The sequence below is a fragment of the Leptosomus discolor genome, chromosome 19 (genome assembly GCF_034619465.1).
Source record: "Leptosomus discolor isolate bLepDis1 chromosome 19, bLepDis1.hap2, whole genome shotgun sequence".
NCBI classification, from domain to species: Eukaryota; Metazoa; Chordata; class Aves; order Leptosomiformes; family Leptosomidae; genus Leptosomus; species Leptosomus discolor.
The window spans coordinates 3,395,752-3,422,722 of NC_141409.1; the positions used below are offsets into that span (position 1 = coordinate 3,395,752).

Genomic DNA, 26,971 nt, shown 5'->3' on the forward strand with positions numbered 1-26,971 from the left:
ACTTGTCTGCCTGATGTGGAGTGTTCCTGAGTGAGAGCTGTACAGCTGAGGGGTTTGCCCCTCTGCCCTGCAGTACCGCTGTGGTGGTTGCTTAGTCAAATCCATTAGGATGCTCCACTGCTTTTGAGAAAGAAACAGATCTTGTTCCAGTCCTCCAGGGTCTTCCTCAGTGCTCCACTCTGCTCATGTTCTAATGACTTGGTAGAAGAGTCGGAGCCTTTGCCAGGTTGGAGCTAGGGGGTTGGATTTTTGCTTTGTTTTGGTTTTTAGTAAATGTTGTTGTTTTCATTCGTTCCTCCTAGGTTACAACTCTTCCCAACTCTCTGGTTGGGAACGCTGTGCCTCGCCAAAGGATGCGGAAGCGAGCAAAGGTTTTGTCTTTGGCTAAAAGGTACTTGGGCTTTTGGGAAGGGGAAAATTCACGCCGAGGAGGCTGGTTTTGGGGTTTTCTGTTTGTGCTGTGGAACCTATTCCTAGAACAGCCCTTTTCCGTGGCTGCTCTTTTTTTCACAGTCCTGTCGGCTGTGCATCAGTCGGGCTTTTTGCTGGAAGTTTGCCGGAACGGAGGGGTTTATGCAGGCGGCACTGTCTCTAGTTTTGCTGAAGAAAGGCAGGAGGGTGGAATGCTGCTGTTTTATCTGATTGGTAACGCGTGGCTTGGCACGGTGTGCATTTAGTACCGCCATCGACCCGCGGTGTCAGTGTACGGGCCCTTGAGACCAATGAGGAGACTCCCAGAACTTTCTGACTTGTGTTCTTCTTTGTAGGATTCTGCGTATTAAGAAGGAATGTCCGACTCTGCAGCCAAAAGAACCACCTCCCTCTTTGCTAGAGGCAGATCTGACTGAATTTGATGTAAAGAATTCCCATTTGCCATCAGAAGTCCTGTACATGCTTAAAAATGTTAGGTAATGTTAAATGGAAAAATAAGTTTGGATATTCAAGTGTTTGGGTTAAGTCTTAAATTTTGTCAATGCGTGGTCAGAATCTTTAAGCAGTTGACTGAAAATTCATCTCCGCCTGAGGAGAGAATAAATGACTTCTAATTTTCTAGAAATGTTAAGAAAATGGTTGAGTGCATTTTCAAGAAAAAAAAGAGGGGACAAAAGAGGACGTAGACTGCTAGCCTAAATTCGGGGGTAGTGATAATAAAACTGTTCTAACACGACCAGATCTCTGTTAGTGTATTTTAAAAATTCCCTTTAGACTGTGTCAGACAACTTTTTGTTACAGAAAAACGTCATAATTGGCAACTCTGTAAATGGCAGAAAATCTTTTACTTCTCTGGCTAAAAAGGTTGCAAATGGAATCGAAGTCAACTTAATCCCCACAGATCTTTGGTGGGTTGAGAAAAAGGGATGATCTTTGTGTCTCTTCAGCAAGGGGTTAAATTTGCTGACACAGCGAAGAGGATGAGATCTTCCGATCTGTAATTTTGGTTTTGTTTGTGTATGTTCATTTTTCTCCCAGTTATGGTATAATTCAGTCCTGAAGGTCATACATACTCTTAGTAAAACTGCTATTTGAATCATCTAAATGTTCTTCTGTGGAATTATGATCTGCTGTGACTAATTGATGTTGCAGTAGAATTTGATTGATTGATCCTGTTAAATGTGAGCTAAAGGAGCTATGGCGAGGGCCCTTCTGACGCTGTGCACTCAGTGATCAGGTTTAAGAAGCGTCTTTCTGTCTGCCTGGTAGTCATGGGCTAGTTTCAGTATCGAAGGAGTCCAGTTGTACGATACCTGCAGGAAGCGGAATATTCCAAACTTACCAGTACGTGCAGCTGGCAGGAATTTTTCCCTTTGTTTTCAGTATTCCTCCTGTGATCTGGTTACCTGGACAGGGTAAATGTACTAAAAGGGAAAGTTCCATAGGGCAACTTTTCTCATGCAATGGCTGAATCTTGCAGGTTGTTATATTTCTTCCTCTTCAAAAGCCATGCTGGTGTTTGCTTGAGGAAGACTGGATACACCTCCTTCTGGGCCTGCTGGCGCTGGCACTGCTCGGAGTGCTACGCAAAACCAAACTCCAGTATTTACAGTTTTCAGTGTTTCACTGTACTCTTGCCCTTCTGTCCTGGGGAATTCTGCTCCTTCTGCTGTGCTGTTGGACTGCCAGGCACCCACTGACTCGGGGGTTCCCCTGCTGTTCATGCCTGGGGGCTTTACTAATTTAGGAAGGATTTTCCAAGGACAGTGGTGATTTTAGGTTTCCCTTTGCGTTTTCTTTCCTGCAGGGTCCTTGGGCACTTTGAGAAACCCCTTTTCCTGGAGCTGTGCAAGCACATGTTTTTTGTGCAGTTGCATGAAGGCGAATACATCTTTCGGCCTGGGCAGCTGGACAACAGCATCTACGTTGTGCAGGATGGCAAGCTGGAAGTCTGCATTCAAGAGAGTGTAAGAATCAGCTGATCTGTGCTTCTTGAGACAAGTCTGTTGGCGTAGCATATAGGTTGCCAGGAATCATTAAGCATTGATTGAACTTAGACATTTGAATCTTACTGATTTAGGGTTAATTCCAATCCTTCAGGGCCGTGGTATTTGTAAAGATGAAGGTTTTAAGTTGTGGTCCCCCATGTCTTAGATGAGGGAGCGAAACACAACGCTGATCAGGCGTTCTGAAACGTCCTCACGTACTCTAGTTGCATAGTTAATTGAGGGAGGACAGGCTGCCAGATGGGCTTTGTGTAGCACGGGAAACATTCTTTTGGATGGCAGTTATACAAAATAGGTATACGGAGCCGGAGGGACCAGGTGCACTCTGTAATATTGTGGCGTGGTGGTTACTGGGTTTGTAGGGGAGATGGAAGATTCAGATTCACTTTCGGGTAGACAGGGAGAAAAAATGGTGGCTTGTTTTATGGGTGAGTCTTAAAATGAGTGCTGGCCCTTATAATCCCTTCTGCCAGTTTAGATTATTTCTTTTCCTGTCTTCCTGACTGAACTTCTGAGCTTAGTTTTAACATGTGAACAGTTTTCTGATGGCTGAAAATGCTGGGGGCTGGTATTTGTACATCATCCCAAATTTGCTGATTTCTGTATGTTTTTTCATTCTGCTTTTCTTTGTTTTTTACTGCCTCTTGGCATGTAATCCCTTGACAAATGGAGCTAATTCTGTCTCAGAGTGAAGGAAGCTTTTTTTTTTTTTATTTGGTTGTTGCATAGCAAAGCCAAGCAGATCACATTTCCCCCTAGACAAAACTGTCTTTCAGTTTCTTTTAATTTATCACTTTTAGAATGGTGGTTTAAAACTTTGGTGGTTTGAATTAACCCGTTTCCTTCAGAGTAGGGAGAAAACAAGCATCCAAGTTATAATGGGGGACCATTTCTCTTAGGGCTGCTCAGAGTGTCTGGGAGAATGAGAGCAAGTGAAGCTTTCTGCAACGCTGCACGTGTGCCAGATACGCCACTCTGAGCCTGCAGTAATCTTCTACCCTACCTTGCAGGATGGAACAGAGGTGGTTGTCAAGGAGGTGCTGGCTGGAGACAGTGTCCACAGCCTTCTCAGCATTCTTGATGTTATCACGGTAAGTTCTTGAACGGGCAGGTTTCCTGCAGTGCTGCTTTGTGTCACAGGGCCTGTCGGGGGAGGTAGACTTAGGATATTGCTAGGAAAGAGTCAGAATGGAAGATGTTTCCTTGACCAATTCTTTGCCCCTTCCCAGGCCTTCACAGCTGTAAACTTAGCTCTGTGGTACATAAATTGGTTGTGAAATGTGTGCGCTTGGCAGTGTGACACTGGCTATTTCTGATAAGCAGTGGGATTTGAATTGTTCTTTTATGGCTGGAAAACTGAGCTGTGGTTTGACTTGCTCAAGGTCACAAAGCAGTCAGGAGGAGGACCAGGTTAGGGCCCAGAAGTCCAGGCTTTTACACTGGTTTGTTGCTTACTGAATTGGTTTGGTTTTTAATCTAACAAAATTAAATCTGACGGTTGTTATTACTGTAATTATACTGTGAAACCAGTTGCTGGGTTTAATTTTTTCCTAATGTGTTAATGTTGCTGGTGACCATCTGAAGGTTGTGCTCTTTGGCAGGTGACAAGATGAGCTAAATGCTAGCTGGTTGTATTTATTGCGCAAATCAGTGGTGTGGGTTTTGTTTTGGTTGGGATTACAACAATTGTTTTGCTGAGACTGTCACAGTGCATCTGTTTAGGAATACCTAAACTGAAGGTGGTGAATTCATCATCTTTGATAACATGCAAGCGCTTAAAGTGCTTACTTGAAGGTTTTTGGTAGTTGAGAGGATGAAGATAATCTAATGAAGAAGTTGTTCATATTTGACTTTGTATCATGTTTCTCTTGTGCTTGGCTGCCCCCTTTCATTGAAGGTACTGTTATTCTGTGTGTGAGTGGTTTTAATGATTCTGTTAAGTGTTCTTTGCCACTTCTAGATGCAGGCATGTGTCGTATATCTCTAATTTCCATAAAACCTATCAAAAGTGATAAACAATTTTTAAGCTATGTCATGCTTTCTTCTGTGGAAAGTAGTGGCACGTGAATAATTTGGACTGTACAAGATGGGTTCTTGCTGTCAAATCCATATTAATAGTATATTGAGCGGTGTCTTTGCCCTTGTTACTTCCACCAGTAAATTTTCTGAATGAAAATATTCTGAAGGGCAGGACCATCCTATAGGAACATGAATACCAGTCATGTTCTCTTCCTATATTTGTTTTGAATAAACAGGAAGAAATCCTTCTTATGTAACAATAGTTTGTGGTTTTATGTTTTTTTTTTTGTTTGTTTGTTTGTTTTTTAAAGGGTGGCCACCATTCATTTTGTGTTGTGGACATGGTTGGTTTTTGTTTGTGGGTTTGTGGTTTTTTTTAATTCTCATTCTATAATTTTTTTTCTCTTTCTCATTACTTGTACCATTGGTAAATCAGAAAACAAAAATTATTGAAACTGTGTTGAAAAGAGTTATCAGCGTGCAGAAGAGTATAGAACCAAAAATCTTGCAAATTTTTTTGCTAAAGTAACTTTTTCTCATTTATTTTTACAACTCTCTTCTCCCTTGTTCCTCAGCTTTGTGAACTGGTGGTTTTATTTCTGTTTTTCCTCTTCCTTATGTTCTATGCCGACTTTGTTATAGGAGTAGCATGAAAATGGGCAAGGAGAGAAAAAATTGGCGTTGATTAAAATAGAGGAGACTTCTCAGTGGTCTTCCAAATTAGTGAATGAGTCTTAGAACTTCTTGCAGATACCATACCTTTAATTAAGTTTTACTGTACCACCAAGCACATGGATCTGACGTGAAGAAAGAATGTATTCAGGGAGGATTTGAGTTGCCTGAGCTGAATTTGTCATTCCTTCGACTGATTTTGCAACACATAATGTCAGGCCGGTCCCTCGCTTGGTTGGGAGTTGCGCAAGGAAACTGAGGTTGCTGCAAGAAGTGGCAGCCTCTTGTTGGATCTAAAAGAAAGGCCACACCAGAGGTAGTTTCTAATGTAATTTTCCAGTTTTTAAAATTGAAAAGTCCCCTTAGCTGTACTAAATACAAAGATACCAGCTGTGGTGTAAGAAAGAGACTTGGTCTGTATTTCACTTATTCTGAGAACAAATATGCTGCTTTCTTAAAACTTGAAGGAGAAATTGGAGGCTTTTGAATCCAAGTAGATGCTAACCCTGTCCTGGTATTTTGGAACAATTCTGTGTTGTAGTTAATCTGACACTGAATTGATGCTGCCTCAAATATTAAAGAAGTCTCTGAACTCACCGTTGTTGGTGCCCACACGAGGGTTTTCAGGAGCTGTTGCTGAGGGCGCAGTCAGATCTTTTTCCTGAATGGTGAATTTTCATTCAGAGTTAAATGGGACAAATAGAGATGGTGTTTGATGCTGATTGCTAGAGCTTTGGGTTTTGCTCTTCATTTGTCCTCCATGTGGAGATGGTATTTGGAAAGCTGTGAGCAGGTGGTGTAGTTGGAATGAGGAAGAAGAGACTGGGAGGAATATTGATCAATTGCCGGTGACTGAGGGGAAAACAATAAAAGTCTGAGGATTAAAAGCAGCTGAAAAAAACCACTTGGAGAAGGTGAGCCTGCAGGGCTCGTCTGTCTAAATGGCAGTGGGCAAGGTAGACGAGGTTCTAAAGCGATTAATTGCTGCAAGAACTTCGGGGGGCAGCAGTGTCGGTGCAGTGCAGAGGGTGGCAGGTGGGAGCAGAGGAAGACAAAATCCAAGCAATGGGAATAGGGAGAATAGGCCAGATTTTTGGGGTATGAAAAGGAGCTACCACTGCAGGTGGGAGAACGTGAGGCACCTGTGCCTCTTGTAGCAGATTTCTTAACAAAATTTATTTGGATCAGGCCATTAGCTGTCATTTGGATTCAACTACTGCTTTAGCTGTGACATTTGTCACCTACAGTGTTTAATTATTCCGCAGCTCTTAGAACAAGACGGAATAGTTACCTGTGTTGAGAACAAAAAGTTCTCTGTTGAAAATACCCTGGTTCACTACTGATTATAATTTAACGGTTCCTTGTGACCTCAGAGTGTGACTGTAAAATAGTTTAATTTAAACATGGTGTTCTCCATGTGCCCCTGATTACATTATATTTGAGAGAACTGACAATTATGGGAACATTTCTTCTTTGCATTCCCCTGACAGCTTTTAGCATGTTCCAAACCAGTTAGATACGGTGGTTGGCCCTTTCAAAAGCAGGCTGCTCTCACGCAGGGATTTTGAAAAGGAAAAATTATATGCTGAAAAGATGGAGGGATGGGCTGTTCTTTGGAGAAAAAGACTGCTGCATTATTATCCGTTATTATCCTAAAACTGGTTTTCTGAGAGACTGTCAGCGTTGGTCTATCCTCAGACAAATACTGTTCAGAAAAAACCCAAACACTTTGCTGGGTAGAGTGTAGACCATATAAACGTGGTAAACAGGGCTTATTTTGCCCTTTTGAATAACTGTTATGGAACATTATTGCACTTAATGCTTATCCTTTGTCCAGCGACTAGAGATTTAATAATTTCCTTAGTTTTTCACTATGTATTTGGTGTAGAGATTGATCGGAAATGCAGTTGATGGCGAGTATAGAGATGTATGTACTTAAAAGCAGACTATATGTGTTTTCTTTTACATATGTTTTTTTTTTTTTTTTTTTTTTAATAAGGAATATTCCAAGTGATTTCTTTGTCTAAAACCAGGCTTTAAACTGGCCTATAAAAGAAGAATATTGCATTTATTTTTAGGTACAGCAAAAGCACAGGAATGTCACTTGTTAATTTCTTTACTTAATTAAAAGAAACAGGAAAACTGAGGACGCCTGGTAGCTTTGCACTGTAGGTCAGAGATGTTTAAAATTTCAAACCTCTCAGGAACTTGAACATCAGAGTTATTAATATCATCCCCCAGATTTTATAAAAAGGTCAGCTGAAGTTGGTGTAATTAGAAATTGGTTCCAATTAATTTAATTTAATTTTAGAATCTGCTTCGTCGTGACTTCCAGACCAGCAGGCAGGCAGAGCGGTGGCTTTATTTTCCAGAGTGGTTCTAGTTGTACTGAAGGTATCTTGTTTGCCTTTGCTGTGTTCTTTAGGCAGAAATTCTTTTGCAGTGATTGTTTAGTTGTCAGTTGCTCTGGAAGACTTGCAAGTTTTTTTTGTTTCTGCCTTTAGCGTCTGTGTGTTTAGTGTTTGGAAAAATTTGCCTTCTGCTGTTCAGGAGGAATGAAAGCTTCAGTAGCTGTAAGGTGACTGTTAAAGTAGAAACTCCATTTCTTCCTTAGCTCCTGCTCTGCACCACGGAAGAACTCCTTTTGTCTTGGAAATATTGGATAAATCCATATTTCATGTATTAGTAAAGAAATTAGTGACCTACAGATATTCTTTTACTAATGGGGTAGAAGGGGTGTTGTCTGGAGTTTTTTTTAATCAAAGTGTTTGGCAGTAGATTTTTGTTAAAATGTATTCTGGTTGAAGGGGGGAAATTCTAAGCCAGAGGCTTGTGTTCCAGTATAAAGAAACCTCTGTATTCTACCTGCTTACAATTTTATCTTTCATTGGTTTGTTAACTGTCTGTCTGTTCTTTGAGCAACTCAGGATGATCTAGACCGAGTTTATCTCAACTAAAGAGAAGCCGTGTGGCATTGTCGTTTGGAGTATATCTATCTGTATCTATATATCTTGGGACACAAGAGTTCTGCCTGGTTTTTGTCTCATTCCGTTATGTATGTAATTACTATACAATTTTGTTATATTTTTTGCTGATGGTGTGAGTCTATGATTGTTATTGCAGCAAAGAGCTTGGTCATCAGTACAGATAAAAAAATAACAAACCCTCTTTTCTCTGCAGTCTTGCGTAGCTGGAAGTTGAAACACTTCTGAAGCCTGGCTTTGTCTGTAATAAAGCTGTAGCGGAGTGACTGACTAGCCAGTTCGCCTTAACCTGATACACCTTCTGGTAGCTCTTGTTTCTCTACCTCTGTCTGTTTAGTGCTAGTGAAGTTGCTGGTGTGAATTCACCTGACCATGCTGCCCTCATTACACCACTTGTAGGTCACAGAGCATAGGTTCAAGGCTTTTTGTCAGATGATGTCTGCCAAGCATATACAGTATCAAACCAGAAATTTGGGAAGTGGTTGGGAAGAATTGGGTCAGGTAATTGGTGGATTAACCTTGTGTCTCTGAACCTTTCTATTAGGGTCACCCTGCTCCTTACAAAACGGTCTCAGCCCGAGCAGCTGTTCCCTCCACTATATTGCGACTTCCAGCAAGTGCCTTTCAAGATGTCTTTCAGAAATATCCTGAAACTCTTGTTAGAGTGGTACAGGTAAGCAGCATTGTTAAGTTAGAGCTCGGGGGTTGGGGGGGAATTGGTGTAATGTCAAAGTTAGAAGGAAGACATTTAGAAGTTCAGCAGGCCCGTTACCTTCTGCAGATATGGAACTGTTCAGGATAGCTTCTTGTCGAGATTTGGACTAGTTCTGATATTCCGCTCACTCTTAGAGCCCTAGACTTAATGATCTCAGCATGAATCACATACAGGAAGAAATAATTCATATAAATACATATCTACATTGAATCAGATTCTGCGTGTGATAGCCTCTTGAATCAGCCTGACCCGCACTGTAAGATCATGGGTCCTGGTAGAGCAGCATTTGCTGGCGTGGGCTCTGCATCATGGGTGTGCTCCAACAAGGCTTCAGGATGTCTTGGAATATGGAAAAGGCTGTCGCGTGTTCTGAAACAGGCCTGATGCACCCTCAGAAGCTGTTTGTTGAGGGATGGTGCTTTGTAGAAGTCACGAAACTCAGACTGACATGTGAATTTGCACTTCAGAAGCAATTGTCAGCATCTGAGGAAAGAGCTGTGCTTTGTGTGAGGTTCAAGTTCACCTTCCCGTGCTTTGCGGGAGCTTAGAGAGTTCTCAAGTGAGCGCTGCAAGTACGTCTTGTACAAGTGGAAGCGCAGGGACTGGAGTATCAACGATTGCGGTCTGGAGAGTTTCCCAAGCGGTGCATTGTCCCACAGGTACCATAGTCAAATGGGGACACGTGACCTGATGAGTCATTCTGGTCTGTTCTTTTGTTTTACTATCACTTTTAAATCTTCTTGTCCTTGCAAACTGTTCTGGTATCTGGATGATTTATGAGTGACACATGAACTTCCTAATACTGATGGTTGAGGAGAACAGATCATTATACTGGTTTAATTTGCTCCAAGAGAGCTGATACAGAAGAGGATGGCTTAAGGGTGGGAATAAGCTGCCAGGGCAGAGGAAGGTGAGGTGGCAGTGATGTCTTATGTCAGTTTAGAGTGCTTGTAGAGCAGTAGCACAAGCTCCACATGGGGAAAACTGGAATAATTTTTTTAATGAAGGGGGAAAAATGGAAGGAAGTGCTTTTCTTTCAAGGCATGTTTATTATTAATGTTTACAGAAAACAAAAAGCATTATTTGGGGTTTGTGAGTAAGACTATAGATTGTGAAGTCCGTAGTAAATCACTTGAATCTTTGTCTCATTTATCAACTGCTAAAAAGCAATTTCAGCTTAGGGTACAGTCTGTATTTGTAAAGTGCCTTCAGGTACTCTGGTACATAACTGTATGTAAATGCAGAACGAGTGTGGGAGAATGCCAAATGCTTATCTATTGCTTCTTAATTTCCATTTCTAGATCATCATGGTAAGGCTGCAGAGAGTGACATTCCTTGCTTTGCACAACTACCTTGGTCTGACTACTGAGCTCTTCAATTGTGTAAGTTTGTGGTGCATTTTATCTGCTGTTCCTATGCAGCCTGTCTGTGACTTGGCATAGAGAGGTTTTCTTTCTTTCAGAAGATCGTAAAGCAAATTCTACTATTGATTTAATAATGACAGTACTTGAGAAATAATGTACTTGTTATAACCAGCCCATAAAATCCGGCCTACGCTGATGCCTGGGGAATGGGAGAGAAGCTTAAATTTCAAAAGTTTGAAGAAGTGCATCGCTTCAAACTGGTGGATGTGCACCACTGTGCATGTACATCACTGTGTTTGAGCAATCATAGAGTCACAGACTGGTTTGGGTTGGAAGGAACCTTAAAGACCATCTAGTTCCACCCCCCTGCCCTGGGCAGGGACACCTCCCACCAGACCAGGTTGCTCCCAGCCCCATCCAGCCTGGCCTTGAGCCCTGCCAGGGAGGGGGCAGCCACAGCTTCTCTGGGCAGCCTCTGCCAGGGTCTCACCACCCTCACAGGGCAGAGCTTCTTCCTTACATCTAATCTAAATCTGCCCTTTTTCAGCTTAAAGCTGTTACCCCTCATCCTGTCACTCCCCTCTCTGATCAAGAGTCCCTCCCCACCTTCCCTGCAGCCCCTTTCAGCACTGAAGGCCGCTCTAAGGTCTCCCCGGAGCCTTCTCTTCTCCAGGCTGAACAACCCCAACTCTCTCAGTCTGTCCTCATGGGAAAGATGTTCCATCCCTCTGGTCACCTTCATGGCCTCCTCTGGACCCCCTCAAGCAGGTCCATGTCCTTCTTGTGCTGGGGGTCCCAGAGCTGGATGCAGCCCTGCAGGTGGGGTCTGATCAGAGCCGAGCAGAGGGGCAGAATCCCCTCCCTCGCCCTGCTGGCCACGCTGCTCCTGATGCAGCCCAGGATGCCACTGGCTTTCTGGGCTGCGAGCGCACGTTGCCGGGTCATGTTCAGTCTTTCACCCACCAGCACCCCAAGTCCTTCTCGGCAGGGCTGCTCTTGATCCGCTCATCCCCCAGCCTGTATCTGCGCTGACATTTGTAAACGACACTGAGTCACTTCTACCTGTAACAGTTCAAAGGCTGATGTCCCCTTGGTGGAAGACGATCAGGTCTGGGAATACTTAAGTAAACTGGACGTAGTTAAGTCCATGGGCTGTGATGGGATGCGCCTAGGAGTGCTGAGGGAGCTGTCAGATATTGCAAGGCCACCCTTGCTTGATCACTGCAACTGGGAGAAGTACTTAGAGAGTCCGGTCCCATTTACCATGTATGAGTGTGTGGTTTATGTTTGCCTTTTCACCTTGCTTCTTGCAGCAGAGCCAAGCCATCCCGCTCATCTCAGTGACAAGTGTAACATCTGGAGGCAGTTCGAGCAAAGCAGTAAAAAGACAAGTGTCTAATGTATCAGAGGAAGATCGTGGAGAAAAGTGTGAAAAAGCTGGGGAAGCACTGGAAATAGGTAATGTTTCTGAAAGTGTGTAGTAGCTGCCCTTTGTGGTGTTCTTTAATTAGAATCATAGAACAGTTTCGGTTGCAAGAGACCTTCAAGATCACCGAGTCCAACCTTTGTCCCAGCTCTACCAACACCACTAAACCATGTCCCTAAGTACAACATCTACCCGACTCTTAAGCACCTCCGGGGATGGTCACTCCACCCCCTCCCTGGGCAGGCTGTTCCAATGCCTGACAGCCCTTTCAGTAAAGAAATTCTTCCTAATCTCCAGCCTTAATTGTTGTGCTATTGATCAGAGGATTTTTATTTGATCAGTTAGGGATTGTCTTAAATCAGTTTCAGGTTTGAAGTTGTTGGATAGTCCTTGGCTTTAATATGAAATTATGGCTGTGTTGTTAATGATATCAAGGGGGGAGGGGGAATAAAAAAGTGGCTCCTAATGTTGACTTCATCGGAGGAGCTGTGAAAATTCTGCTCTAGATATTACCAGAAGAATTGCTGGGTATGTGTAGGCTTTTGGGTTGAAGTGTCAGGATGGAAGCTAAACCTAAGAAAATAGACTGAGTTGAATTTTGCCTCTGAACCTGAAAAATTTTTTGCGATTAAATCATTTAATTAAACCAGCAGGAAGCAGGTTTAAACAATGTTTAACATTGGTGTTTCAAAACTTTTAACACAGCCTTTAATAAATTTTAAAAGTGGGTAGTGAGAGGTTCTTGCTGTTGGTGAAATTCATTTTAGTTGGGAGAACCTTATGTTCACATTCGTGTAACTTTTTCTGAATTTCAGATACATCGAAGATTTCTGGTACAGAAAACTCTGAGCATGTTTTCAGAAGAAGCCTTTCTTCACCTCCCTATGCAGGGTCTGCAGAGCCCTCTAGTAAGTAGTGCTTGGCAAAACTGTGGGAAACACGTAATGAGTCTAATCGTATGGGGGAAGACACAGGCTCTCTGGAGCAGTGGGTTAGATAATCTTCCTTTTTATGTTTGGAAGCAGTACTACTGCAAGGTGATTATCTAAGTCATTTGTCAAAAATTTATTTTCTGAAGTAACAAATGGACTATTATCTAAGAGAGCACTCCCTTGCTGTCTTTATTAGTGATGTGGAACATACAGTAGTTTGGCTACTGAGAGACCTGCAAATGAAGAGCTTTATTAATTGATATAAATGAAACAAAGTGAGTTATGATGATACGCTATCATCTTCCCTGCAAAGATGACACATGATTCTTGCTTGGCTGATTGTCCCAAAGAGCACATTACATGGCTTTGTTCTTTTAGAGGAATGTTTTTTGAGTGGGTAATAAAGGTGATTTATGACTGAATGCTCTGATGAGGCATTTATGAGGCCAAGCTGTTTTGATGCTGCAGTATTTGTTTCGGTGAACTTCAGTCATCTCCGCTGTAGACATCTTTCTCTGAGCCAGCTGTTTAGGTTAGCTTTATGTTCAAGGTGGAGAAACGGGAACTTCTTGGGTGAATCACACAAGGAAGGCATCTGCCTTTCCTCGCCTGAGTACCAGACTAACCATCTTGAGGTGGTTGTAAGGTCATGCTCAGATACTGTGGTCACTGTGAAGATACTTTTAGTAGAGAAGCCGCATAAAGTTTAGTCAGTGGAATAAAGGTGCCCTGGGTCGATTAGAAGATACGTGTATTGCTTATGTTGGCTACTAAATGGCTTAGGAGATAAGAATGTGTGAGGGGTTAGAGAGTATGGAAGCAAGGAGAAAGGAGGGAGACGGGTGAGGGAGCCCTCAGCGTTGAGGGCTTTCCCCAGGTCAGGTTTCTAACACTTGTTGCTGAAGTCGAGTTGGTGGGATGCAGAGAAGAGAAGAACGGGTAGTTCACTTTCAGTGAGAGCTGATTCACTTCCTCTTCAGCTTCTGCTGGGCAAATGTACAAAGTCCCAGTTGCATTTTTTCATAACTTCCATGTTACTGTCCAGACAGATGGATGTGACAGAGAGGTAGGATTTTGGCCAGTGATAGGTAGATCATCTTTCCAGGGAGACAACTTAAGGGAAAATACTGAACTGGCCCTTGCAAGACTTGGCTTTATTTTCCTACGTGTTAGGTTGGTTTGCACTATGCAGTATAAAATGTGCCAGCAGACTTGATTCACTGGTGAATGAAGCAATGCTCACGTCGCCATTTTTCCCCCCAGGTCAATAAAGTAGTTCAGTGAGATCTGGCTGTGGAGCCCTGTAACACTTTTAAGGTAGAGTCCGTGTGTGTTCTTAGAAGCTTTTATGTGGAAGGATCCCTGCATACTTCACAGTGAACATGTCCATTTGTCCTTCCTTTCTCCTTTTGTATGTCGTAAGAGTTATGTCAGGGTACACAGAGCTTAGCAGAGAGAGAAAATTAATTTTTGCTGACAGAAGAAGCATATCTAATTGGGTAATTATGATTTACCTCAGTTAACGGAGCTGATTTCTGCTCACTGTACTGAGGTTACAGTGGCTGTTTAGCTTGCACGGAAAGTATCTTGATGTCTGTAATGAAAAGATCAAGATTGCTTCAGATTCTATTCCACTGCCTTACTGCGTGTTCAGACTCCGTGGCAATATTGATTATGTTTATTATTAATTCAGAGAAAAGAGAACGGTCTGTTATTAGAGTCATACAGGTGCTGTTATCTCAGCATCTCTTTGATCTGCTTGGCTCATTAAAATTAACAAAACCTGCTAAAAATGACTTTGAGGAAAACATTTTTGCCTCAGTTGCTCCTGGGATTGAGGTGTCGTTTGTTCTTCTGGTTTATGTATAGCTGTCTAACTCGAAACGTAGCAGTTGTGTAGATGAGGACCTATGAGCCTGCCAACTTAGGCTAATCTACTTTTTAAGTATACTAAACTTTTATGTGGAGAAAGATGTAGTTAAGTCATGTGGAGTGTCTGGTCTGGTGGACAGAAGAATTAGATGAATGCAAGAAAACAACGGGATCTTTTGTGTGTCATAACTTCATCGGTTTTATTGTTCCTGGAAGTAAGCGTTCCCAACTGAATTTTTTAAGGTTAGATAGCAGATATCTGTTATTGGTTGGTTGGTTGGGGTTTTTTTGTCAAGAGTTAAGAGAAGCTGCTTTTCCTTCTTCAAAACTGAAGCCGTGACCCTGCAGCATGTGTACAGGAGCGCAGGACCCCCCATGTTAGGAGAAGGGAGTTCAGTGAGAGAGGACTTGGAAGGAAAGAGGCAGCTGAAATACTGCCAGGGACTGTGGCAGTTGCCATTGTTTTTACAGTGACTTCCATACCAGCAGTGTGTGGGATACCAGCGAGCATGTGTTCAGCAAACAGGATGGCATTCCGCTCTTGAGTTTCCCACTGCCTTCTGTTCTTTTGACTCAACGGCTCTGGTTGAAGCTTGTTCTGCTGTATCCTTCCTAGCTCCCGTTTGAGCAGCAAGACAGTTTAATTAATTGCTGTGTGGGAAGTTTGTATCTATGGCTGAGATGAAGACTTCTACTTTGAATAGAAGTCTAGTAGACATAAGCTTTCGCTCTTAGAATGCCTCCTCTTTTTCCTCTCTCTGATTTTTTTTTTAGTATGCAGAGCTATATAGAGGATGCTTTTCATGCCTACATGCCATTATCAGGTTATTTGTGTTTAACCCGAGAAGTGTGTGTGTTTAGATTTAAAACGCACTTGGTGCACTGGGGCTTGGTAATTATGCTGACACCGTGATTTGTGGGGCAGCGTAATTGACGGGTCGTCAAATCAGCCCACATGGAGTTCATGCTGCCATTTCTGCTATCCCACTATCCCAGCTTTTTGTGTTTATAACTAATTTAGGGTCTTTAATGTTGCAGTGTGTATGAAATGCAGTTAGTAGCGTCAACAGCGCCTTTTTTTTCCCTTGTTCTAGCTGGGGTGGAGGTAGGAGTCAAGCTCCTTCAGAAATAAAGTAATTGTATTTTTAAAATTAGGTTTATAGTCAGCTCTTCATGGGAAGGCAGTATTTTCATATGAGCATACGTCACAAAGGTATAAATATAGGGCAGCTCTCTGCTTCCAAAAGCCAGCTTTCCAAAGATCAGAGCAATCCTGGGCTAACTCAAGTGTGTGCGTGTGTATGTGTGTGTGTGTGAGATATATTAGGCATAGAAATATGACAGCAATGATTATAGGTTTATTTGTTAAAGGAAATTGCAATCTCTGCATGATTCTTAAACTCATCTGTAAATCATCGGGCTGATACGTGGGTATCCTATTCAAGGTAATTAAATAGGAAGCATTTCCCAGTTACGTTTGTGTTATTGATTATCTCAGATAAGTTCCTGGAAGGTGGATGGGACAGCCAAAGAGCTAATGTTATTAAGGTGTATTGAAATTGGGAAGTAAGGAATAGAAGTTGTTAGTGATTTCAAATTCATGAATGAAATAAGTGAGACCTGTAAGGGAATTCTTTATGTATCTCTCAGCGTATGACGTGCGTTGAAAAGTTGGACAAGTTGCAGAAAAGATCTGAAACTATTTTAGGCGTTGGGGGGAATGCTTGCTATGGAGAGACTTTAAGAAGTTGCTGATCGTAATATTCTCCCTATGAAAGGTCTTGCAATGTATTGGGTACAAAAAAAGTTCTTTGGTTTGGTGGAGAAAAGGTTAATAAGAATTATTTCCTGAAAACAGTGAGGAAAATCTGGTTGGTGGATTTGCCTCCTCTTGATAATTTTCAGATCCAGATGACTCTGTTTTGTCTACCCCAAAATAATTAGTGTAGGTACAAGAGTGGTTGTGGGTATTTTGAGACATATTGTAAACATGAGCTCAGATGGGAAGATTTAAGGTTCCCATCAGGTCTTGCAGGTCAAAAGGCACTAGGACATAAATAACAACGTGAGGGTGCCGCTTTGTTTCTTCATTTCTGAAGCTGAGGATAAAATAGAAACAAACAAAAGGGTGCTTGACTTTGTGTACTATCTGCTATTTCTGAGAAACTGTAGTAAAGGAGGTGCTTAAAAAGATTTTTATACTCCTTGTAGATAATTCCAGCGGCGCAAAGTCAGACATGGACATGGCGTATGAGAGAGCCAGGGTGCACTTTGGCTCGGAGGACACTGCCAGCAGTCCTGTTGTGGGCAAGGTAGGTCTCCTTTGGAGAGTCCAGCGTGTTTCTTGCGTTGTACTTCCTTACATTGTTATTCTTTGAGTAATTTAAATGTTTCCTCCCTTACTTCGAAACACTGCCCTTGCAATAGGAGTTGTGATATTTGGTCTTGTGTTGGTGTGTTTTAGCTTATAGTTGTTTCAGTAGCTTTTGGTGACTGTTCAGGCTTTCTGAGGCTCGGTGGCAATTCCCTTGGCAAGTAGTGGGAAAGCACTGCTGCAACTTCTTGATTTTAGGTATTGCCTCCCTCGGCTTCAGGCAAAAGATTATTTGGGAAGGTGAATTTGTCAGACCGTGCTTTATTTGTGAGAACTACTTTGCAGCAAGGAGTTAAAAACTTGTACCAGCCTGTGAATTTCCTGTAGGTTTTCAGTCATGATTTATAGATCTCTCTTTCTTTTTGTGGTCTGCTTTTTTACAAGTACTGACCTGGAAGTTAAGAGCACAAAACCACTCTTGAATTATAAAACTGCAAACCAAAATCTGAAGAGAAACTGTGGCTCAGTGTGATCTTGACAGACATTTTATCTTTTCCTACATCTTTGTGTACGATGTTGATCAAGTTTTAGCTCTCGCAGGCTGGCAGCTGCCCAGTTTCTGAAAAGTCTCTTGTTCTTCCCTTTCGCAAGCTGTGATGAGTAACTTTGTTCAAATTGAGCGTCAAGCTTTGTAGAAAAATATGCACGGATAATGAAGTTAGCAAGCTGTTGCTTTTTTGGAAACCTAGCTTTTTTTTGCAGGCCACCAGTTGTGGTGGATAGAGAGCACAGATGATGCAGCAAGTTTTTGCTGGGTAGGTGCCAATTAGAACGTTTAAACCGATATTTCTTGTGTCTTTGTTCTTTGCAGTCGATATTGAAGAAGACTGTGACGGTGACAGAAACTCCTTCGGCAGTTTTCCATTACAGTGCTGTGCAAGATTCCTGTAATAGCAAACATATTGATGCCATCGTCGAAGCTGCAAAGAAAGACCTTTCAACCTTGATGAAACTTGATGTAAGTTATTGCAGGAAGCAATGGCTTTGGTTTTGCTTTTCATCTAATTCTGTCAGGCACTAAAAGTAAATTGTCTCCCTAGTATGCTGTAGACTAGCTTCATGTTTTATTCTCTAGTCTGTGGAAGTTATTAGCAGGACTGAAATAAATCTGAATTATTCTGCCTTTTGAAAAGACCATATTGAAATGCACTGCGTGAATCTTTTCTCACTGTGTACAGATTTTATCCATGTGAGAAGTAAACGTGCAATTTCTGCCGCCTTGTAATTTCATGCTCTCACATACTGTGTGAAGAAGTTGTGTAAAGGCGGTCAGGTGATCGCTGAATCTATTAGTCCTGTTGGCAAAGCCCCCGAGTGCCGGGTTTGGGTTTTGGAATTGAGACTCTGTGTTTGGCCAGTGGCTCTGAGTGCGTTTCCCAGCTGAGTGACTGTGCCGTGCCTGTTCCAAGTTAAAAGCCTGGTGCCCTCGCAGTCATCGTTATGGAGCTCAGCCCCTGCTTCTCACCTTCGTGCAGTAAGAAGGAATAAAAATGTTTGTTTTCAGCGTTCCTACGATTCCAGCTACATTTCATTAGAGGTGTGTCTGTTCATGCAGCTAATCAGACAATTTGGGAAAGCTGTACATCTGTCTGAAGCAGTCACAGGTACCCTGGTGCCATTACAGCACGTATTTCCGTAGCTTAAGCCTGTTGATGCTGCCAGAGGCCTGGGCGCAGCTGCCGCAGCCGCCTCCTCTGCTTTAAGAGCTCTCACCAACCAACACTTGGTAGAACTGAAAAGGTTTTACTTTTGGATTTGGACATTCCCTGCTGACTTCCAAATTACTCCCCTTGCAACTTCAAAATCTTGGTCATGATCTTTCAGCCACCGGTAGTGAGACTTGAGATGCACGTTGTACCTTGTTGCTGATGTGATGAAGGGCTGCAGTACTGCCTGTTAGTCTGCAGGAGATGTAACTGTCTTGTTACGTTAATTTTCAGGGTTTTTTCAGTCATTTATATCCTCAGACTATTTTAGAAGAAATTCTTGTTACAGGTGAAGTAAAAGTAGGATGAGGTACTTTCATCTCAGACACCGCATGTGACAAAAGTTTGTATCCCATACACAACCGATGTCTTCCTTTTTAGACCTATCAGATCACAAACAAAAATTCCAACGTCACTGAAGCTACCAATTACAGCACTTTTTTTTTTTTTTTAAATCTAGAATAAATTTCTCAGTAATTAACAAGTAAACAGATAAGAGTTGAATTGGAACAATATCCTTAAAATGCAGCATCTAATAGGCAGTGTTTTTAAGATGAAGATCTAAATAAGAATGAAAGAAGGTAGGCTTTTCAAACTTAGGTATTACAGCAACTTAGTTTTTCACACGCAAACAGGAATCTGATGGAATTTAGACAAATGCTAGAAATCTCATTTTCTATGCGGGATAGAAAAAGTTGATTCTTCTACAGGCAGTGAAAGAAAAAATTGTATTGTGTTCAAAATATTTGTGTTTGACACTACTTACATAAAGGAAGAAAATGAACTCTGTAAGCTCTTCTCTTAAAAAGTTAGCTCAGATCTTTTATTTCTTAGCTGGCTGGAGGTGTTTTAAGTTGTCATTTTTCAGAGCAGCCGATCAGTGGGAATCAAATTAAGATGTTTTGAGGACAGATGGTGGTGTTTGGTTTTCGGTTGTTTGGGTTTTTCTCATGAGACTAAGAGACAGAGGATGGAATAGTTTACTGCAGGAGAGGCAGTATTATTTCAAATGAACCTTAGGTATCTGACTTCAGAATTAAGTTTTTATTTTTTCTTTTGACTTAACTTGGATTCCTTGGGTCTCTGTCATGAATGGTGTTCAACCTCATACAACTTTTATGTGGTTTTGGCTTTATTTGCAGTTACAGTATGAGAGTTCAATGTTGCAGGGCATACTTTCTGCGTAAGTTAGAAGGGAATTTCCTTTGACAAAAACATTATTTGTCTGTCCCAGTTAATTACTGCTTTTGTTTATTTTTATAGGTGGTTTGTGCTTTCACTTCTGCATTATAAACCTGCTGTTTTATTATCTGTTATAGTAACATAAAGAAAGAAACTTGCCATGAAATGGATTTTGTTGTGCTAGTGACTGCTTTTCCTAAGGGCTAGTGGCTGGAGGAGGCTGGAGGGGATCAGTGCAAGGTTATTTAGCTCAAACCCTGTAACTTTACGCAGCCCCGAATCGGGGTTTGCTGGTCTTGCCTGTTCAAGAGAGAAGATACTAGACAGGATGGATCTTGTCTGTTATCTTGTTTGTCAGCTCCTTTATTGCTTAATCAGGGCAGTAGTAGCACAGAAAAGCAGGATTTCAAGGACTGCTTGGAGGTCATTCAGGCTCTTTTCATGCCCAAAGCAGAATCAGATATTGCTAAGTCACTTCTGGCAGGTTTCTGACTAAGCTGTTCGTAAAGATCTCCAATGATGAGGACTTCACAGCTTTGTGTGCAATCTATTCTGATACTTAAGTAATCTTAGACATGAGAAAAACCTTTGTAATAGTTTTTGTCAGAGCTAATGCAGCCAGAAAAAGCCGTTGGTAAGTACAGCTCATTAGGGAGCTTGTATTCCTTTACTGTGAGACACTTTCATAGCTAAAACTTTAAGAATAGGTAATACTCTATAACCGTGAAGGTATAAATATAGGAAAAAAAAATCATAGAAATTAGTTGAGTTGATATTGCTGAACTGAAATATTTTGACAGGTGCTTGTCAGGTTCTTTGCATTGGCTATGTTCCCATGAAACAGATTGGTTTCAATAAAACTATTTTTTGATGAAAATCTGTTCTTTTTGTCAGCTGGAGGTGTAAAGAATAATTCTGATTATTTCACTTGCTGTAATTTTTTTCAACCAAAAATGAGAAGAGAAAAACCTGGCATAACAATTACAGTGGTAAAATGTTTGCATCTCTGCTATAGTGTTTTCCTGCTGCAATAAGGTTAATGACTCTGGGCAGAGTCTGCTTTGCTGCTTGCGCTGAATCGTGTCGTGCTGCACGTGCGGCTCTTGGTTTTGGTGGTTCTACCTCTGTGGCAAAGTACCGGGCACAGCAGGGCCTGGCTTTGCCTTGCTGAGGTTAAGCTGCCAGACGCCAGGACTGCGCTGATGCTCTTTAGTGTAACACAAGAATCACGTAATTGAGCCCAGGTTTGTGCCCTGCCCATTCGATGATGATGATAAAGTGTTGAGCTCCTGAAGATTTGCTGGTTTGGGTGAAAGTTTTGCCGAAGCAAAGGTGGCCTGAAGCGTTAGGGTTTGATACCGACTGCACGTGAGACACCAAATTGCATGGGCAGTTCTTTGAGATGGAAGGAAAATTCTCTCCATGCCTGCTGGCTGCCTGTGTTACATACTCAGGACTGTGGTGGTGACCAGCTTTGGAGCTTGAAAGGAATCTTCCAGTCAGCTGATGCACTTAACCAGATCAGCTCCTTGCCATTGCAAGGGCTTGGGGTGAGTCCTGTCTGAGGGCAGGCTTTGGGAAACACCCTCCCTCCCACGTGCTCTTCAGTCAGGAGGAGAAGTCCCACTCTCCTGTGCCATCCATGGGTGCGTGCACACAAGAATTCATTACTTTGGGGAAGCTTTTGGTCTACAGCGTGTATGAAAATGTGCTACACATGCACAGCCCAGCAGAGCTGTGTGACCAGGGAAGGGCTGTGCTAAAGCAAGTGTTAGATCATCTTGTCCAGTTCCTCCATGACGGAGGCAGTCTCCTCTAGTTTCACCTTCCTTTGGAAATGACTTCATATTTCCTGATTTTCATGCCAGCTGATACAGGTCTCTTTTCGTTGTAGACCGTTAAAAGAGTCTGGGGGCAAAGCTGACAAGTATAAAATCCTTGCGAATCCAAGTCTGATCGATTGAAACAAATGAAACTTCTTCTTTTCTTCTGGAAGAAATGTCGGTTGGGTAGAGGAATAGAAAAATCTTTGAAGAGATTCAAGTACTTAAAACATCATCTTTAGTAGTTATTATTCTTATTTGCTTTGTTTGGATGCTTCCTCATGTTCCTGGATCTTTACATGTGCACAGACAAGTAAATTGTACCCCCTGCCCCTTTCTTCTCCAGGATCCTTCATTGTTGAATGGCAAAGTGACGCTGCATCAGGTTACTGCTGGGACTGTGCTGTCGAGGCAAGGAGATCAGGTGAGTGAGTGTCACCTGAGAGTAGAGAGAACCTAAGTCTGGCTCAGTCTTTGCCCCCCACCGTAAGGTATTCATACACATTGATGATGAATAAAAAATCCCCAGCCGACCCCTCCCAACCCTTCTTTTCTCGAGGTGGACCAAGCCCAGCTCTTGGCCTTTCTGTGCATACGGACTGGAAATGTGGTACTGGTCTGTTTTCAGCTCTTGTGTACCTTCACAACGAGGTACGGAGTATCACACCTCCACCCTTCCTGAGGAGGTGTGGAGGCCGTAGCCTTTTTTTCATGCCCCATGTTGTGGGCTTTCAGTGATGTCAGTCAGGTCTTATTGCAGTAAAGTATTTTTCCCCTCCATACAACAGAAATTCGCTTGTGTTGTTTATAGCAAAGTGTATTTAGGATATGACCAGATTCATTTATAATAATACTGTGTAAATAGACAAGCTTCTGCAAAGCTCCAGTTACAGTGCTGCTGCGTTCTGCTGTGCTGAACTGTGCTGTCCCTCATCGTGCTGCTGTGATTACCCCGTTAGCTGCATTTGCAATTCTGTTGTCATTTCTTGAGATCTTACAGATGCAGCCTTTATTTTTCATAACCGTACAAAGAGAAACACATTTTTCATTATTGTGGCTGCTTAGTTTTAAATATTCATAACCTGCTTTTAATAATTCACAGTTGTGTCTTATTTTATCACCTAATTGTTCAGAAACTATAGGGAGCTTTCTGGAAGACAGACCGCTCATGATAGTACTGTCACTGTGATAATTGCTTTTAAAATCTTTGGGGATTTTATTGAGCTCTTTTTCCATTTTCTCCAGGATGTTAATGTTTGCTTTGTGGTCTCGGGGATGCTCCATGTGTACCAACGGAAGATAGACTCGGAGGAGGACACCTGTCTGTTCATCACCCATCCAGGAGAACTCGTGGGTCAGCTCGCTGTCCTGACTGGGGAACCGCTGATTTTCACCATCAAGGCCAATCGAGACTGCAGCTTCCTCTCTATTTCCAAGTCCCATTTCTATGAGTGAGTTCTGCCACGGAAACATATTGATTTTTTTATTATTTTTTTTAAAAAAATTTTTTTATGGCCCTTTTGAACAAACATGAGTGGTGGATGTATGCGTGGTGTAGTACTGCTACGATACATCCGACGGCAAACCACATGGCTTACATGAGGGTTTTAAGTGCCTGGGTGAGCTCTGACCCATTTGTCTCATGGCATTGTCTCCAGCAAGAGGTAATGCAGGGAACATGGTAAAATCAAATGGTGATGTCTCTTTTGTTCCAGGATTATAGAACACTTAACCCAATGGGATGTGATTTATGACCCAAGACTCATATACTTCATAATCCAAATAAGAAAGTCTGGCCAGAGCCTGTGCTTTGCTGGGTTAAGTGCTTCTTTGCCAGGCCCTTTCTCTTAGACTTGTTATTCCTTTTTGCTGCAGAACGACCCCAGTTCTGTTTCCAAATACAGCCCAGGCTGTTGGGTGTGCTATGAATGATTGGTCTTGGCGTAACTGTAGGTTTTCAGTGCTCACTAATAGAATAGGTCAAACAGTCATGCTCCTGTGCAAGACTGGTTCCTTTCTGGACCTTGGAAGTAGTACGTGGCTTGTGACTTAATGCTTAAGGGGGATATATAGGTATTTCTTAATTAAAAACCCAGCATGATGACTGTGGTTAGCCTTGTTATTCACCAGTAATGATTAATGCCCTTGATTTATTCCATGATCCTATTGGTAAGACTTAGTACTAGTTCACACGCATAATTTGGGTCAAATACCTCTATTCCCTGTTCTAAACTCTTTTTTCAATTTCTGCTTGAATGTGCCATCAGTCCTGTGTTCTGCGTAGGTCTTTGAGGTTGTGTTTTCTACACCACTATTATGTTGTATATTTCTGCATACTTACTTGCTAAATAATTCTAATTGTTTGTTTTCCTAATCAGCTCTACCACAGAAACTTACTGTGTGATTTTTGTTTTTTCACCTCGGGCAAAAGGCTGTGTGCTGTAAAACCAAACAGGCTGTTCTCAGCAGTGTGCTTGGTTGATGAGCTGTGTTTTTCCAAGTCTGTGCAGTGGATGTCAACTCCTTGATCTAATTTCTGATAGATGCTTCCCACTTGTGCCATTCCTTGCAGTATCAGATCTATTTCTTCTAAGCTTCTGCTTTTTTCTTCTGTCTTCTTCTACTGTTGTTTTCCTACTTGTTTCTGACTTCAAATTTCGTTATGTTGTCTCAGCCAACCAGTCAGATTCCACCTTTTCCTCCTTTCTTTTTTTTGTTTTGTTACTCAGTCCTGGATTAACTCTCTCATTTGCTTGAGCTCATTTTCCTGAGTTTTCTCTTCTCTCTTAAGAATCAAGTTGTCTCATGTTTATTCCAACTTACCTTTTTGCTTCCATTAACCCCTTCCCAGTCAGTCATCTCGAGCCCATCAGTGTATCGCCTCTTCATTATTTTTGGGACCTTTCCAAATCTTTTTCTCCTTTAAATAGTCTGTTGTCAGTTCTCTCCATTTTACGACCTCTGTGATCTTCCAGCTTTCCATCTTCACAATTTCTCTTGAAACCCAAGCTTTATATCACTTCTGGCTCCTGTTCCCCTGTATTTAGAATTATCATTGTAGAAAGTCTTTGGAAAGCATGAGGTTTGTTCAAGTTTGTTCATTTTTGTGTTGAACTGGATGAGAAAGATAAACTTGTTGATAAAATGAGAATTAAGTTTTATTTTCCACCTTTTGTGCCAGATTCTTTGCTCATAGTGCTTCAATGTTAGGCTTTCTCCTTCACTCTAAATCTCACAGGAATGTGTTTTGGTTTTCAGTTTTCGTTGTGGGGTTTTTTGGTTTGGTGGTTTGTTGGGTTTGTTGGTTTTTTTTGTGTCTCCTATCTTACTGACCAGAAAAAATTTGACAAGAACCTCCATTATTCTCCAAAATTCCTTTCTTCCTTGCTTGTCAAATATATGACTCTTTTTCTTTGAGCTGCCCCGGAATGTTGTATGTGGTTTTTTTCTCAACAGTTAATGGGAGGGCGTAGCAGAAAGAACACGGTCTGTAGCTGCCAACAGACAAAGAGCTCAGTAATGGAAGTAGCCCAGGGTTTAGAATTGCATGTTGGATATTGGACAACAGATTAAATCCTTTTCAGTGAAACTTTGGGGCAGGAGCCTTTTATGTGGTACTAACATTGCTAAATAACTATCTGTAAATGCAGAGTTTAAGTGTGGGGGTGACACAGGCTAATTATACAATATATACCTTAAATACTGTGCTATTTTGCCGAGCTGATGTACTAAGTGTGCAGTGCCTACGCCGCAACTGTTGGTGTCTCCTGACGAACAGTATAATCAAGCTGTCACCAGGCTCTCTTGAGGGAATATGTTCAGGTTCTGCAGTGCTAGGGACTCTCACATTTTCTGCTTCAGTAAATTTCACAGTTTGGAGCCTTAATCATGTGCGCTTGCCAAGAAGCAGGAGTGCTTTGATTTTTATTTGGTGTTGCCAGCCAAGCTGAATATCAAATCGCATCCACATCCACAAGAATATCTGCATAAGTCCCAGGCTTTCACAGACACTAGTTTAGTCCTTTCATGGCTATATTTGGTGAGCTTTCTAATAAAGAATACTCAGGATCCCTTCAGAAACAGGTTTCCATAGTACAGAGCTTTGGTTTTTAGTTTTCCCAGTGCCAGGCATGTGCCAAGCAGAAGAGCAAAGATGAAAATGCCCAAGTGAGAGGAAGGAAACCTGGCTGATAATGGGGAAAAAAAATCTACCTTCCTCTTCTTGTGGATAAGGGTGGCTTTTACCTTCTATGCTAATACTCTTGTAGAAGCTATTATAGCACTGAGTGAAATAAGAGAGCTCCAGCTGGAAATAAAATCAGCCTGTTAGTAGTTTACATTTTGCATGCACCGAGTATTAAGATACATATCTTGAGGGAGGAAAGGGAGTAAATGGCTCTTATTGATCAGAGCAGGCAGCCTGTGTGGGAGGACACTTTGAGGCCTAAATAAGCAAGTAGAGTAAAAACAATGAGCTGAACCATTCATGAGTTTTCAGTGGGTTTATTTAACTTTTAGGTCAGCTGAGAAGGGGGATAGGGCTGGGTGGTTTATGTGTGTTGAGGGATTAGGGTTGTCTGGTTATTAGTGCTTATCCTGGGGTGCCTCTTCCAGCCTTTTGTCCTTTGCTCCAAGTTACATAGTGTGGTAAAGTTTCCATAAGATAACGTGTTGTTTTCACGTGCAACAATAGCTTATCGAAACCAAGGTACTCGGTAGGTGTCTTGGGTGGGCGATGGGGGGGGGGGCATGGAAACCTCAGGGCAAGAGAAGAGAGGCAGGAGAGGAACGCTCTCCTACTTTTTCGTAATCCTGTTTTGATGGCTGGGTTTTAAACCGTGCTAAATGTAAGGGTCGGTGCTCAGTTTCATTTACCTAGTGGCACCTATGAGTGCGGGGGGCGAGCGTGATGAGCTCAGCGTGGAATAGGGTGATGCACATACGAATCTCTTCCATTTCAATTTCAGAGATCTTGGCTGAAGAAATTACAAGCTTCATTATTGCAAAAAGTAGTAATTGGAGGCATTGGGTAAGGAGGGTAGATGAATATGAAAGCTCCCTGCAGTGCCCTGTGTGCTGCACTTGACCCATAGTCACCGTCACCTCTGGCTCTCTAGCTGCAGCTATAGCACTAATGAATGAGAGAGCTGATGTTTTAGAAACTTCAGGACAGTTTCTGCGCTACATCCAGACAGTAGAGAGCTCCTGGTGAATCTGCTTTTGCTATCACACTCTAGGATTACAGATCTCTACTCGGGCTTTCTCTGGTTCCTGCCTGGTTACAGTGGTCCACGGTCCCTAACTAAAGACTGTCAGTGCTCCTTCCATGCCTTTTCTCCCCTCTGCTCTAATTTTTAGGGTGCAAGGTTAGATATGAAGCTCACATGATTTGTGCTTGCTGAGAGTTTCCACACACGCAAGGTCTCCTAAGCAGACTTTCTGCTGGCAGTCTGGTATCTTCATT

At 42.1% G+C, this 26,971-nt stretch overlaps 1 protein-coding gene across 1 annotated transcript in view; it reads left to right on the forward strand.

Moving 5' to 3' along the window:
• The window catches only part of PNPLA7 (patatin like domain 7, lysophospholipase), a 127,972-nt gene that overhangs the window by 6,011 nt on the left and 94,990 nt on the right, over positions 1-26,971 (forward strand). Inside the window, exons 5-16 of the mRNA XM_086475571.1 lie at positions 303-391; positions 768-908; positions 2,240-2,399; positions 3,449-3,529; positions 8,658-8,786; positions 10,130-10,210; positions 11,506-11,650; positions 12,434-12,526; positions 16,634-16,734; positions 17,608-17,754; positions 21,854-21,931; positions 22,753-22,958. Of these exons, the coding sequence (XP_086331697.1) occupies positions 303-391; positions 768-908; positions 2,240-2,399; positions 3,449-3,529; positions 8,658-8,786; positions 10,130-10,210; positions 11,506-11,650; positions 12,434-12,526; positions 16,634-16,734; positions 17,608-17,754; positions 21,854-21,931; positions 22,753-22,958 (1,451 nt within the window). The remainder of the gene's footprint in view (positions 1-302; positions 392-767; positions 909-2,239; positions 2,400-3,448; positions 3,530-8,657; positions 8,787-10,129; positions 10,211-11,505; positions 11,651-12,433; positions 12,527-16,633; positions 16,735-17,607; positions 17,755-21,853; positions 21,932-22,752; positions 22,959-26,971) is intronic.